Source organism: Montipora capricornis, chromosome 9, assembly GCF_036669925.1.
Source record: "Montipora capricornis isolate CH-2021 chromosome 9, ASM3666992v2, whole genome shotgun sequence".
In the NCBI taxonomy this organism is placed as follows: domain Eukaryota; kingdom Metazoa; phylum Cnidaria; class Anthozoa; order Scleractinia; family Acroporidae; genus Montipora; species Montipora capricornis.
Genome location: NC_090891.1, coordinates 39223516 through 39238515, shown reverse-complemented (window position 1 = coordinate 39238515; position 15000 = coordinate 39223516). Strand labels below are relative to the sequence as shown.

The following is a 15000-nucleotide window of genomic DNA, read 5'->3' as shown; positions in this document are numbered from 1 at the left end:
ACGAGTAGAAATACTCAGCGATACTACGCACCATAACATCTACTAAGCTATTTATTTTCCAACTTTTTTGCGTACTAAATTCTTAGCAAATGAACTGTAAACCGATAACGTGACAGATTTGTGCGTGCGGGGCAACATAAAACCTGCGATCAGACGAATTTTTTTAGACGATTTTAAAGAGGGAGGTCATGACCGCAGTTTAGGGCAACATCAGCAACTAAACTAGTCAAACCAGTTCTCTACTGTACAAAAACCAAGTGTACAAATAACTAACTGTACAACATCGTGGAATATTTGTACTCGTTTTGTGGTCACGCTGCCTCCTCAAGTATGATGCATTACGATAAAAAACCATTACAGCCAAAAACATCAGGATTTTGCATAGAATTGTCCTAAATGAGTGTTTGAAAGCTGTTTGCAGTGCGAACTTAACCTACTTTTTCCCTAAGACGCTGTCTTGTTTGTTGTTAAAGGCCGGGACACAATAGGCGATAAGTCGCTGCGACACGTCGCGGGGACAAGTCGCCGCAACAAATCGCCTTGTGTGACACGGTTAATTTCATGAAAATCATTGTCGCTGCGATCAGTCGCACGAATTCAAACCAGTTTGAATTCGTGCGACTTATCGCAGCGACAAAATTAGCGAAAGCAGCGTTGTCGCATTGTGTGAACACTTCCGGCAACAAGTCGCTTCGACAAAATATAAATGAACCAATGAGAGAGCGTCATATGGTCAGCCATATTGAATTAGAAAACTAGTTCACATTCCCCCTCATACGAGATCACTGCGTGTGCTCCGAACAGGTGTCTTGTCGCAGAGACATGTCGCTGCGACTTGTCGCCTAGTGTGTCCCGGCCTTAATTTTGTGAAAATCATTGTCGCTGCGATCAGTTGCACAAAAGAAAACCAGTTGGTCTTCGCGTGATTGATCGCAGCGACAAAAAAAACCAGTTTGAATTCGTGTGATTGATTGCAGTGACAAAATTAGCGAAAGCAGCGTTGTCGTACCGTGTGTACACTTCCGGCAACAAGTCGCTGCGACAAAACGTAAATGAACCAATGAGACAGCGTCATACGGTCCGCCATATTGAATTAGAAAACTAGTTCACATTCCCCCTCATACGAGATCACTGCGTGTGCACTGAAAAGGCGTCGTGTCGCAGTGACTTGTTTTGCAAGAAGTAAACACGAAGTGACTTCTCGCAGAGACCCGTCGCTGCGACTTGTCGCCTGGTGTGTCTCGGCCTTAACACTCAAGATTAACCACAAGTGTCCTACTTACAGATTTTATAATTATGTAAAGTACGATCGTCCCAGTGAATGTAGTCCTAAGAAGGACATTTTGAGATGACATTGACTGACGTTTCGACAACCTGAGGCCGGTTGCTCGAAACCTGGTTAGCTCAAACCGTTAGTTAAGAGGTATCGAAACCAATATGTTTCAACGATATTTAATGCTGGTTAGCGCTAACCATGCTTCGAGCAACCCGGGCCTCATCTTCAGATTCAAGTGATTTGTGTAACGTCAGTAGGTACTATGAGAACTCCGGTCGTTGATGTCATTGGTCAACGTATGCGTGAAGTTTTTGGTCGATTGTCAGTTTAGCCTATGTAGATTGAATTGTAGGTTCAATTTAGGCTCAACTGACAGTCTACCAATAACATCACGCATAAGTTGACCAATGACATCTTCGACCGGAGTTCCCATAGTATCTACTGACGTCACACAAATTACTTGACTCTGAAGATGACTTCCGCTCAGGTTGTCGAAACGTTAGTCAATGTCATCTCAAACAGTCCTTCTAAGGACTACACTCACCCGGACGATCGTATTTTACTTAATTATGATACAACTCCTGGGGTTCAAACCATTTACGATTTTACAAATTTTACCCTGGTAATTGGGATAACATGCGGCATTTGGAGTAACATGCGGGGATATCACAATCAAGTGAATACCTTATTATACGAAATTAACGGTCGTGTTAATTAACATATTTGAAATTAACGCGATTTGAAGGGAATTTTGCTTCCCAGTAAAGGTAAATTAATGTGAAAGAGGGGGCAGAATTTCAAAATATTGGAAATTAACGCATGTGCTACCCCACTTCCCGAATAAAGGAATTTGTTGAGAACACGAAGAAAATGACGTTAAATTACATTATTAAATGGCTACAATAGTACGCGCGCTCTGATTGGCTTCTGAGCGGGCAAGATTTTCTTGCAATGACCGGTGCATTATGAAAATTTTTCTCGGCTCGACGGCTTTTTTTGAGTTGAGACTAAAAGCTACGAGCGTGTAGGCGAAAACAACCAAAAATATGGACAAAGTACAACTATATTTTCAATAATTGACAGAAAACCTAGCATACAGGTACTTCTTTAGTATGAGCGACGAAGAAAGCCACAGCAAGAGCGAGTTTTATTATCAAAAGGACATATTGACACACATATCGACATATTGACCTCGCTATCGCTCGGTCAATACATCAAAGCCTGGGTCTGAGATTTGCCTGTAATGACCTCACTCTCGGTTAATAAGTGGTATGCAAATCTGATCTACTAATGTGAAAGATTGATGTGAAATAAAGTGTGCGAATAAAATCTACTGTTTGGGTTAGGTGTCAAGAATCTCTGGAGTGTGTCACAGATTTGGTGGGGGAGAGAATAACGGTAATTAAGGTGGCCGAAATTAATGCGCGATTTAATTAAAATTAACAGCGCAGAAATTAATGTCAACACAAATTAACACGACTTAAATTAACGCAAATTTTTCACATACCCATTAATTTCACGAAGCGGTAAATTTCCCATAATAAGGTTACTCACATTTTATTAAAAACGGAACTACGGATATCAGATTTCCAGCATTTTCATTCAACAATATTGTACAAGTTGATGCCATGAAGTAATGTTGCAGTGAAACCAATAAAAAGGGGAGAAATGCTCGTCGGAAATTAAACCCCTAATGGGAGAAGTACACCAATCTGGGCGTGGCCGAGGCTTTTTTCGACACCTACAAGAGACCATATTAAAACACAGAGAAATAAAAAATGCAGTGACTTTTAATGTTGGCAGCCATTATCATCTAATACTTTCACCTACGTGAGGAAATATGAAGGTGTAAATATACACTTTCATATTTCTTCGCACGCAACCCTCAAGGAGACCTTCACGGCTACATATGATTGTGTTTTGCCCAGAACACCCCAAGTGAGACCCAAAATACGAAACAAACATCTCTAAGCGAGACGACGAGCACCTCGGGATTTCGATTTCGGACCACTATTGTTATAACGGGACGTGCTTCTATGATCGATTGATCTAGTTGCGAAATTAAAGAGGGCTATTCATACAAGAGACATTCACAATGGTATAAAGTCGAAACTACTGACGCTGTGCGGTGCATTTAGGCAAACCCTCGTAAGAGTTAAAGACGGGTTTGAAGTTCCCGTGAATCGAGTCGATTTAGAACTGAGACCGTGCATCGAATCTCACCAGAACCATGAAGAGAAAGGAGCTTCTTTTGATGACATTCGTGATGTTACAAATTGTCTGGAAGTTGCAAGTAAGAGGTTCTGCAATTTTAAATGTTTAGTTGGACTTTGATTCGCCAGGACTCGTTGAATTCACAAGGGACACGGTCCATGCACAACGCCTTTCCTTGCGATCGATCAATCCTTGTATAAACAAAAAAGACGGAATAGGAATTAAAATCATGATCTTGCAGATGTCAGTACGGAATTTAAGATCTACGACGCGACGGTAACGAAAACGTCATTTTAAATTGCAAGCTCACGTTTGTTAATCTTTTTCGTCAGTATGTCGGTTGGTCTAACTTCTAAAAACTAGCGCAACTTTCCAGGAACAGAATTAGGAGGTGCGGTGTTGAAGACGCGACAGGAAATTCAAATTCGCTGCCCTGTGGTCACGTTCTCCGTAAAACTTGAATATTGGTCACTTCACGTTGCAGAGTTGCCAAAAACGTGAAAGAAATGTACAAAAATGAAAAATGCACGTGCAGAGCGTGCTAAGCTATTGTTTTTGCTCATTAAATATGCAAAATTTGTGACGTTTTAGTTGCCGGCGCGTCGTTGATCTTGGGGTGCTTTACATTATGCCTGACATCAGGTCCGAGACCAGTGGAACTAACCAAGAAAAAATGGAACGACATTTTTCATCAAAAGTAAATTTCCAACCGGACCGAAGCGTTCCATTTACGTTTCGACCGAAATTTCGGTTACATCACAGTGAAACTGGACTGGAAACGAGAATTTTTGTAAATGGAAAGGCACGTTTCGGTCGGACCGGACCGACAGGTCAAAGAGGACCACTTCCAGAGGTGGTCCCAAATATTCCGGTCGGACCGAACCTAAACGGACCCTTCCATTTGACTTCAGCCCGAAATTTCCAAAAATTTTGGCTTAATGGAAAGCACCCTTGAACTCCCTAGTATTTCGGCCTACGAATCGCTTGCAACGGGCAGACGAAAGGTCGTTGGCTCCGTTGCGCATTGACATGCCCTCTCCAAACAAGTGACAGGGCACAGACAACAAATGATCTGTTCGAAAAGAATGAGATCCTTGGACCTCGGAGGGAAAGGGATGGTAGCCCTATAACCCTTCTCATGTTTCTTTAGTTGCTTGTTTAGCGATCAAGGCGAAATGGTAATGAATGTCAAATGCGCATCAGTGGCTTCTCATGTTAGGTTGTGCATGGATGTCTTGGCCTCGTAATAGATCACACCATAACACCCGCGGCAATTCTTACTCTTTACGAAAAGTGTGTGTTCACATCGCACAAGGTTTAGGAAGAAGAGTCGTGAAAAGTTGAAAGTTGAAGGTCTAACGAACTGGAGATGTAAAACCACTGAAAGTTGAAGGCAGCACTTCCAGCTCAGGTCTCCTGTAAAAATCTGCCGTTGTTTGCTATGGAAGATAATCAGAGAAATGTCATTCCCCTAGCATGCCAAATGAACAGTGTTTCCGAAGCTCTCTCAAGCTCCCTTTTCAATGATGAATGATGACAGTTCCTGAGTAAAGGGATACATGTTAATCAACAAATGATTCATTACGCTCAACATTTCAGGGTACTAAGCAAATTACGTTTATTTACCCGTCCCTAGGGATTCCCGGTGAATTTCACCGTTCAAGTGACTGATTTTGACAACGTTTTTGATGAGAAAATCAGCATCGACATAAAGCAAATGACCGTAACATTCCACGTTCCTCAAAGTGGAGATTTGGTTGAGGCTGAAATCATTAATGATTTTCGCAAGGTAAATCAGTAAGTTTTGTTGCTTTTCAACATAACTTTCTTGAAGCTTGGCTGAAAACAAACTGTCGAGCTCTAAAGAGATGTAACGTCTGTAAGGAAACTGTGCAAAAGCTTCAGTATTCAGCAATTTGTATGATAAGCCAGGGTTAACGTACATGTAAGCACTTCTTCCCAAGTCCAGATTTTCCAAATATACGTGTCGCTCGGAGAAGTTTTAACATTCACCGCAATAGACTAGGTTAATATTCAAACGATTGAGCTGGATCATGTATGAAATGGAGGCTACGTCTGGGGAAATAATTAACTGCAGCCAGTTGTTCAAAAGCCGATTAACGCTAATCTCAAGTTAAAAAGTTGAAAAACAAAGGACTTTTATTCTCTACTTCCAAATGCTTTTCAAGGCTGTTATTCGGTAAAGCTTTACATTAGAAGCCTTCACCAATAGTTGAAAACATAAAACAAAAGTTTACGCTAATCCTTGATTAAGTTAATCGCCTTTCGAACAACCGGGTCCTGATGTTTACCTTTTACAAGCAGAAACAGCCGGGTTCGTTCCCGTCTTGTTCAAATCCCGCATGGTAAAATTCCATTCAGAGAGAGCAGCATTCAGAGCAGCGTCTAAAATTCGCAAAAGTTCTTTCAAATTTACTGAGAGACTCAGATTACCTGGAGAAAGAAAATGGAACATACTTTCCCTTGTGAAATTCCCATTGAAATTTTTGGAATATGTTTTAACACCTTCCGCGGAAAATTTCGGAAATTTTCTGGTCCGGAAAACCGAAATACGTATGACATTAACATCCCGATCTAGTTTTGGTACGTGGTAAACAAACAATGAGCAGCTGAAACGATTCCACAAATATGACCCTCATTCCATGCTAGGTCCAGTCCAATCTCGTAAACTCGAACTACGAACTCAGACTACAGACCTTATTTACGATAGCCGCCATGTTAGATTTGCTATTATCATGCAAATTAGCTACACATTTCTGAGGGGGCAAACAACACAAGTTCGAGTGGTTATAGCAAAACAGATGATTTGTTTCACGTTCATTGAATGGTTATCACCTAAGCAGTAAAATAGAATGTTTACACAAGTTACTTCGATGTTTTTTTAGTGAAAAATGAGCAGATAATGAAGTAAACAGTCAAAATGTCGGAGGCAATAAAAAGATATAAAATTATTATAAAAGGTAATTATTTCTAAATTCTAAAATGTACTTTTAGCAATGACAATTCAATATTTCGACGAGCCGATTTTCCGCAATTTGCCTTTATACCATTGTTTGCAGCCCCCCCCCCCCCGCCCCCCTCTCACCAGCATAACATGGCTAATTTTCATGACAATTTAAAAACCAACATGGCGGCTATCGCGAATAAGGGCTATTAGGTCACGTTGTCGGCGAAAAAAAAAAAACGGTGGGCTCTGGGGATGAGAATGGCTCCAACTCCTCTGTTGGAATAATTAAATGTTATCAGAAACCCATCAGGGTTGAAACGTGTAACGCGCGTTCACAGCTTCCGAATATTCAGTGCGAACTGATTGGTTGAATGTTTCAGTGCTAAGTACCATATTTGGAAACCCCTCGCTGTTGTTGTTCCAAATATGGTACTTAGCAAATTGAATATTCGGAAGCTTGCTTCTCAGCATACAAGGGGCCGTTACACGTTTCAACCCTTATGAGTTTCTGATGTTATTTAATGGACTTTCTTCCTTGGTTGAAATTATGCGCGTTCGCAATAAATTCGTGAGGGTACATGTCATTATTGTTACGACTACAGTATAAAACTTGAACTTAAAACATGAAGTGAAGATGTCTTGTTTGGATTGAAGCTGTCTTTTTCTATGCTTTTGACAGTCAAGCGATAGTCTCTTATTTTGACCAACCACTTTTCTTCTTTATTTTAGAACTTAACAATGACCGTTTTGCCAGGACAACAAAAGTGTTACCTTTCAACGCTGGATCCAGATTTGCTGAGCCCCAGGAAGTTGATAAGGGCCTTTAACAGGGTACGAAAGCAGTTTTTTTTTCTCCATCGAGTGACAAAGCTGAAGAACTAATCATTCGCAAAAAGGCCAAGACAATTAACCAATTTACAACCAATTTTCACAAACACGCGTTGCAAGTGCTTATCACGCGTTGCAAGTGATTAAATTACCAAAATACTGGGCTACTTTTCTCCATGTCATTCCATAATAATAGCCTGGGATTTCAAACTGGAGTCCAAGTTGGCCATGAGTGCCACGGAAACTCAAGTCAACTTGAGATGTGTTTGATCTCAGTGAGCAGCGCTAAAGTACAACTTCAAGGGGGATAAAACTAGACTTGAGATCGTACTTCGGCTTCTCTCAGGAAACCTCCCTTCTAAGGTTACAAAATAAGGTACTTCAAGTAAAATAAATCCGGGTCGTATTCAAAGACACTTTACTGCCATGGTGCCTCTCTCCACCCAGGTGTATAAATGGGTACCGACGAATTTAATGCCAGGGGTAACCCTGCGATGGACTGGCATCCCATCCAGGGGGGAGTAGAAATACTCCTAGTCGCTTCATGCTACAGAAACCGGAGATAAGCGCCGGCCTGATAGAACTTCTAGACTCGTAAGCAGACTTTACCCGTATTCAAAGTGGAAAGTAGAACGCGAGCATACTTAAAGCCTTATATCGTCCCTAGTATGAACCTGCCTAATAAGTATCTTCGTTCTTCAGAAGCGTCCTTTTAATTTGCATTTGGTGGCCCCGAATGGGCCATTTCCGAGTTGCTGTCAGTCTCGATTTCGAATTGAGTCTTGGTGCTCAACTATTGTAAGGGAAATGAGTTTGATTTGCATAAGAATACGCAACTCATTTACATTTGAATGGTTGTGCACCAGGACTCGCCTTGAAACTAAGGCATACAGCAACTCGGATATGGGATATTCTGTAGTTACTCCGCCATTGGCCATGGTCTATCCTCTGCTTATCATATTGAAAAAACTGACGCGAGGTTTGAAGCCAATCCCAAAGCGAAGCGTAATTGCTTTCGACTATTTGTGGATTTCCTGCTTCAGTAGCCGTTTTTGGGATGCCACTCAACGCTCCCCGTTCATTTGGGGGAAAATTGCTGCAACAGACATTACTTTCGAGCAGGATGTCTCGACCCAATTTGCTTTGATTTACAACCACGCTCACGACAGAGTGCTGCTGGAGAGAATTTGCTTTTACCCTATGTATGAATTCCTGTTTTCACTTTCTCGACAACTGCGGCCGAAGAGAAGGAATGACTAAAGCTAGAATTCCAAGTTACAAAAATAGCGATGAATTTGTTTTAAACAAACATTAAAGTCAATGGCCGTTTCTTTTTAGAGGAAATTTGTTTACATTGATTCCTCAAATGCCAAGTCTGTTAACGTCACCATGGTGACAGGGGAGCGGTTTCATAGAAGATCTCGCCTTCCTCGTGCCATGAAAAAAGCCTGTAGAATGTTGCCAATTTTTCTCGCCAAAGAAGTGGAGGTATCATCATTCACTACACCAGGTGATTAAAAAAGAAGAATTATTGACTTATTGACAGGATGACAGGGTAATATTTCACTCTGGGTTCAGTGACAGGTATTTGCAGGATATTTGCGTTATAATGAAATGAAGGTACTGTATGATAAAAGTCATGTGGTGTGCCCTAATCTTAAATGTCTCCACGGTAGTTTATTTTAGGGGGACAGGGATGGTGAAGTGTTGATTGCACTCGTCTCCCAGCAATGTGGCCTGAGTTCGATTCTGGACTTGGTTCTTTACTCTGCTCCGAGAGGGTTTCCTCTGGATTCTCCGGTTTTTCGCACTCTTACAAAACCAACATTGTGCGAGCGCTACTTACGGACATACATACTTAATTGACCACTTCTCCCACAGGGGCTTTTCACGACCAATGAAACAAGAAAGGAAATGACAGAATGACAACAACAATAACTGTTAAGAATCCCAGATGGCCGGAGGCAAACCAGTTGGCTTTTTACGAGTGCAGCAGGGAAGTTGAACCAGGGACTATCAGGATCAAAATCAACGAGTGGTCCGAGCGGGTCTTGAACCCGGGATCTCCGGATCTCAAGGCAAGCGCCCAAACAACTGGACAGCCTCCCTGTCTACTTGAGAAGGGGAGTCTTCAACATGCCACTTATGTAATAAGTTTCAGGGAGAAAAAGACTAAAACAACCCCCTTATTTATGTCTTTGTGTCCTTTTTGTACGGGTCCAAAAAAGACCTTTAGTTTCTTTGGTCTTCAAGGTTGGGTCCAAATGATGATGGAAGAGCTAGTGGCCTTAAAATAGTAACGATTGATTATCATTGATAAGAAGTACAGCCAAGTATGTATAGTTAGGCTGTGTAGCTTGCGTTGTCTGAGCGAAGGAAGAATCGGCAAAGCCGAAAAACTAAGCGGCGAAGACACGAGGCGATTAAAGCGGGGGAAGCCCTTTTCCCTGCCCCAGCCTTCTCGTGGCTTCAAGATCTCTCGCGTTCCACAACAACAGATTTAATTTAAAGTAGTATATCTAACCAATATAATATGCTTAACCCCAAGGTGACCTTCATCGACGGTCCTGCACTGGAGATGTTTGCAATGAATACCTCATTTGTTCCAACGAGTGTCCTGGGGACTGTAGCAAGTGTAAAAGAACAGAAACGTGCCCTGAAGCTTGCGCTTGAGGCAGGACTTCGTTGTACTGCACATTTATCATGCGAATCTTTCAAATTTTCCAACGCATCATGTATCAGCACTAAGCAAAGGAAAAACAATATTGTAGACAACTGATTTCTTCATTTACTGGTGTAAGAAACAAAATAAAGAGCATCACATAGACTGTACTGTGTGGGTTTTAAAGCTATTTCACCTGTTTCCTTACCCGTTCACCCGTAAGAGTTACACTTTAAGATTTCTCTCTGGCAGATAACACTGCACTGTGCCTTCTGGTCAAAAGTATACGATACAATCAGGAGATCATGACCTTGAACCGTTCAACTCGGGTTCAGAGCTGGGGCTTTTTTGAGTTTAAAATTTTCCCTATTTGGGCGTAACCTAGCTCGTGTATTTTCCAGCGCGTGCAGCTGTCATCTTCTTTTCATTCATATTTGGGCATAAAATAGACCAATTTCGATATATTAAAGTTCAGTCCGAAACAAAAGGCATCATCTCGAGGCTCTGGGGAATAAACTCATACAAATTCTTATGTTTATTCCACAGAGCCTCGAGATGATGCCTGAATTTTAATATATTGAAATTGGTCTATTAGTTTCCTAAAATCCCCAGCTTTGTTCCAAGGAAAGGGGTTGCAAGTTACATGCTTCAAGGTCAGGTGCTTGTGATACAATACAATATATCTTATTTGATGTTTTGGCGAAGTAGTATTGCTGAGTATTTTTATGGGTAGTGCTATAGTTTGACGAGCCAGCTAGGGCGAGTCAAAATACAAACAACGAGTAGAAATACTCAGCAATACTCGCACCGCAACATCGAATAAGCTATTTATCATCCAACTTTTTTGAGTGCTAAATTCTTAGCAAACGAACTGTAAACCGAGAACGTTACAGATTTGTGCGTGCGGGGCAACATTAACCTGCGATCAGGCGAATTTTTTTGGACGATTTTAAAGAGGGAGGTCATGATCGCAGGTTAGGGCAACATCAGCAAGTAAACTAGTCAAATCAGTTCTCTACTGTACAATAACCAAGTGTACAAATAACAACTGTACAACATCGTGGAATATTTGACCTTGTTTTTTGCGTTTTTTGTACAACTAGACCCTCCGTGAGGGTACTCTGGGTGGCCTGTGGTACGTGCACTGTTCCAAACAATTTTTTTCAAGTTGGGGGGTCATTAAGAAGTCATACCAGAGGAGGCCCTTTGGCTCACAGGTCCTCACACGTTCGTACGACGAAACAGACCTGTCCTTGCGTAATATGTAGCTCTAACAGTGCACGATACTGTTTTGGTATTGTCTATCATTGTAGTGCCATGGTAGAAGTCTTGGGTAAATAGTCTGAGAAGACATGTGGTTACTAGCAAAGTACTGAACCCAGAACGATTGGAGAAAATAAATGGGAAGTGAGAAACATTGGCTTCTGGGCTGACATGTTGATAAACTTCTTTTCACCACAAGTTTAAGCGTGCCCTCTGAGCATCTGACAGCTTTGTAATACCGAAGTTCACTGAAGTTATCCCTGTTGGGCGGGGTTAGTGTTTGGATGGGAGACCAAAATAATATACTCCTCATAAAACAGAAGCATCGGACCGAAAATACTATTAACGCTAACAAATGCGAACTCAGCAAGGTACAGATTTTGTTAGCTTGCTTTATGCAAAAACAAATATTGATGCAAAAGTAAATAAATATTGATACACAGTTTTTAGATAGAGCAGAAGGAAGTTTCCAGGACGATCGCTCGAGAATAACATATTTACGACATGAAAACAACATTTATTTTGGACCGTGAATATAGAATATAAAAAGTTACGATCAGCGACAAACATTTTGGGGGATTTTTGCAACGTTCAATTTTGTTATTGTACGTTTTGGCTACACAAATAAATCGCAAAATCGAAAGTGACATCGCCGGAATTCAGCGGGCGCCGTGATGAAGTTACCGCGGCATGTTTACTCGCCAAACAGTGAAGTATCTGTGTCAAATGATGGCAAGATACCGGGTTTTTGTAAGTTTCTTTTTCTGTCAAGTGTTATAAAGTTTGACAATGAAATGAGCGAAGTCAAAACAAAGATCATAATCGCCCAAGTCTTGTTTATGCAAAGTCAAAATTACTCTCCAAGACGCGTACGACGTTATTTATCACCAGGTAATTCCATCATTTTGGAAATAGCAGCTACGTTATTATTCAACTGCGTCACAATTCTTCACTGATTTTGGGGCTCATTTTGTTGAAACTCAAGCACGCTTCCAACAGGCCTGTGAACCCTTCCAGCTTACAGAGCAATACTAAAAAACTTCTCCCATATCACATTTCAACCTTGAGCTCGAAAATTCAATACACAACATGATACTATAATTCACAAAGGCAGAAAATACCACAGAATCCTTTTCCAGCGAAAAATTTATTGAAACAAACAACATATTTGCTCTTAGAGGCGAAAACCTGTTCCTATTTCATTGCGTGCGTGAAGACAAGAAACACAATCGTGTCAAATTACCATGTACTTCAGGTAAATACAGCTCATTTTGATTTCGTCTCGACGGGCGATAGATTGTTGTCGAAGTCCAGTACTCGTTGCTTTTGAGATTCCTGCCTAGTTTATCCAACTGACTTTCCATTACTGAACTCCATAAGGGTATATTTTGTTTAAGGATCCACTAAAACGCCATTCGCGTTACATGACTTTCGACGCCATTGCAGGCTAAGTTAATGATTCTACTGTCCACCAGAGAAATCTACGCAGTTCCACTACCCTCTCGATCCTAAGAAAATACGCGCAGAAGGCTCTCTGCACAAAGACACCACTTACCAGGGGAGTGACAGGCAAGACTTTTACCGACACGGAAAAAAAATACTAAAAAAAAACCGGAAATCTACCTATTTTCCGACTGGGTTTGCCATAGGGCAACCCAGTAATAACTAATATAGTTGGATCATACAATACAATATAAACTTAACTGATCACTCCCCATAGGGGCTTTTTAGGGCCAACATAACACAATGATCGAAACCACAGAACAGAAGAACAACATCAACTGTAAAAAATCCCAACTGGCCGAAGGCAAACAAGTGCAGCTAAGAAGTAGAACCAAGGACTACCAGGGGAAAATTCAGTGAGTGGTCAGCACAGGTCTTGAACCCGGGAACTTCTAAATCTAAATCTTCCAATCTAAAAGCAAGCGCCCTAACCATTTGGACACGCTGCCTCCTCAAGTATGAGGCATTACGATAAAAAACCATTACAGCCAAAAACATCAGGATTTTGCATAGATTTGTCCTAAATGAGTGTTTGAAAGCTGTCTGCAGTGCGAACTTAACCTACTTTTTCCCTAAGACGCTGTCTTGTTTGTTGTTAAAGGACGGAACACACTAGGCGATAAGTCGCTGCGACACGTCGCGGGGAAAAATCGCCTCGTGTGACGCCGTTAATTTTGTGAAAATCATTGTCGCTGCGATCAGTTGCACGAAATAGAACCAGTTTCTCTTCGTGTGATTGATCTTAGCAACAAAAAAACCAGTTTGAATTCGTGTGATTGATTGCAGCGACAAAATTAGCGAAAGCAGCGTTGTCGCACCGTGTTTACACTTCCGGCAACAAGTCGCTGCGACAAAACGTAAATGAACCAATGAGACAGCGTCATACGGTCCGCCATATTGAATTAGAAAACTAGGTCACATTCCCCCTCATACGAGATCACTACGTGTGCACCGAAAAGGTGTCGTGTCGCAGTGACTTGTTTTTGCAAGTAGTACACACGAAGTGACTTGTCGCAGAGACCCGTCGCTGCGACTTGTCGCCTGGTGTGTCTCGGCCTTAACACTCAAGATTAAGCCTTTTACCCACAAGTGTCCTACTTACAGATTTTGTAATTAAGTAAAGTACGATCGTCCGAGGAGTGTAGTCCTGAGAAGGACTGTTTGAGATGACATTGACTAACGTTTCGACAACCTGAGGCCGGTTGCTCGAAACCTGGTTAGCGCAAACCGTTGGTTAAGAAGTATCGAAACCAATATGTTTCCATGATATTTAATGCTGGTTAGCGCTAACCATGCTTCGAGCAACCCGGGCCTGAGCGGAAGTCATCTTCAGAGTCCAGTGATTTGTGGAACGTCAGTAGATACTATGAGAACTACGGTCGTAGATAGATTACAATAGATGTAATTGTAGGTTGCATTTAGGCTAAACTGACAGTCTACCAATAACACCACGCATAAGTTGACCCATGACATCTTCGACCGGAGTTCCCATAGTATCTACTGACGTTACACAAATCACTTGACTCCTGGGGTTCAAACCATTTACGATTTTACACATTTTACCCTGGCAATTGGGATAAAATGCGGCATTTGGAGTAACATGCGGGGATATCATAATCAAGTGAATACCTTATTATAGGAAAACGGTCGTGTTAATTAACGTATTTGAAATTAACGCGATTTGAAGGGAATTTTGCTTCCCAGTAAAGGTAAATTAATGTGAAAGAGGGGGCAGAATTTCAAAATATTGGAAATTAACGCATGTGCTACCCCACTTCCCGAATAAAGGAATTTGTTGAGAACACGAAGAAAATGACGTTAAAGTACATTATTAAATGGCTACAATAGTACGAGCGCTCTGATTGGCTTCTGAGCGGGCAAGATTTTCTTGTAATGGCCGGGCATTATGACAATTTTTCTCGGCTCGACGGCTCTTTTTAAGTTGAGACTAAACGCTACGAGCGTGTGGGCGAAAACAACAAAAAATATGGACAAAATTCAACTATATTTTCAATAATTGAAAGAAAACCTAGCATGCAGATACTTCTTTAGTATCATAGCGACGAAGAAAGCCACAGCAAGAGCGAGTTTTATTATCCAAAGGACGAAGAACAGGCCAAAACTGAGCAAAAAAAAGGCCAAATAATAAATGACTTATTAACCTCGCACGTTCGGTCATTATAGGGAAATCTTAGACCTCGGCCTTGATATATTGACCTCGCTATCGCTCGGTCAATACATCAAAGCCTCGGTCTGAGATTTGCCTGTAATGACCTCACTCTCGGT

General features: G+C 41.4%; 1 protein-coding gene across 1 annotated transcript; it reads left to right on the top strand.

The window, feature by feature from the left end:
• Positions 1–3311: 3311 nt before the first annotated feature.
• On the top strand, positions 3312–10107 carry LOC138015440 (uncharacterized). Its single transcript, XM_068862508.1, has 5 exons — positions 3312–3569; positions 5127–5279; positions 7188–7289; positions 8625–8796; positions 9835–10107. The coding sequence occupies exons 1-5, from the start codon at positions 3507–3509 to the stop codon at positions 9957–9959; spliced, it is 615 nt and encodes a 204-aa protein (XP_068718609.1). The 5' UTR covers positions 3312–3506; the 3' UTR covers positions 9960–10107.
• The last annotated feature ends 4893 nt before the right edge of the window (positions 10108–15000 follow it).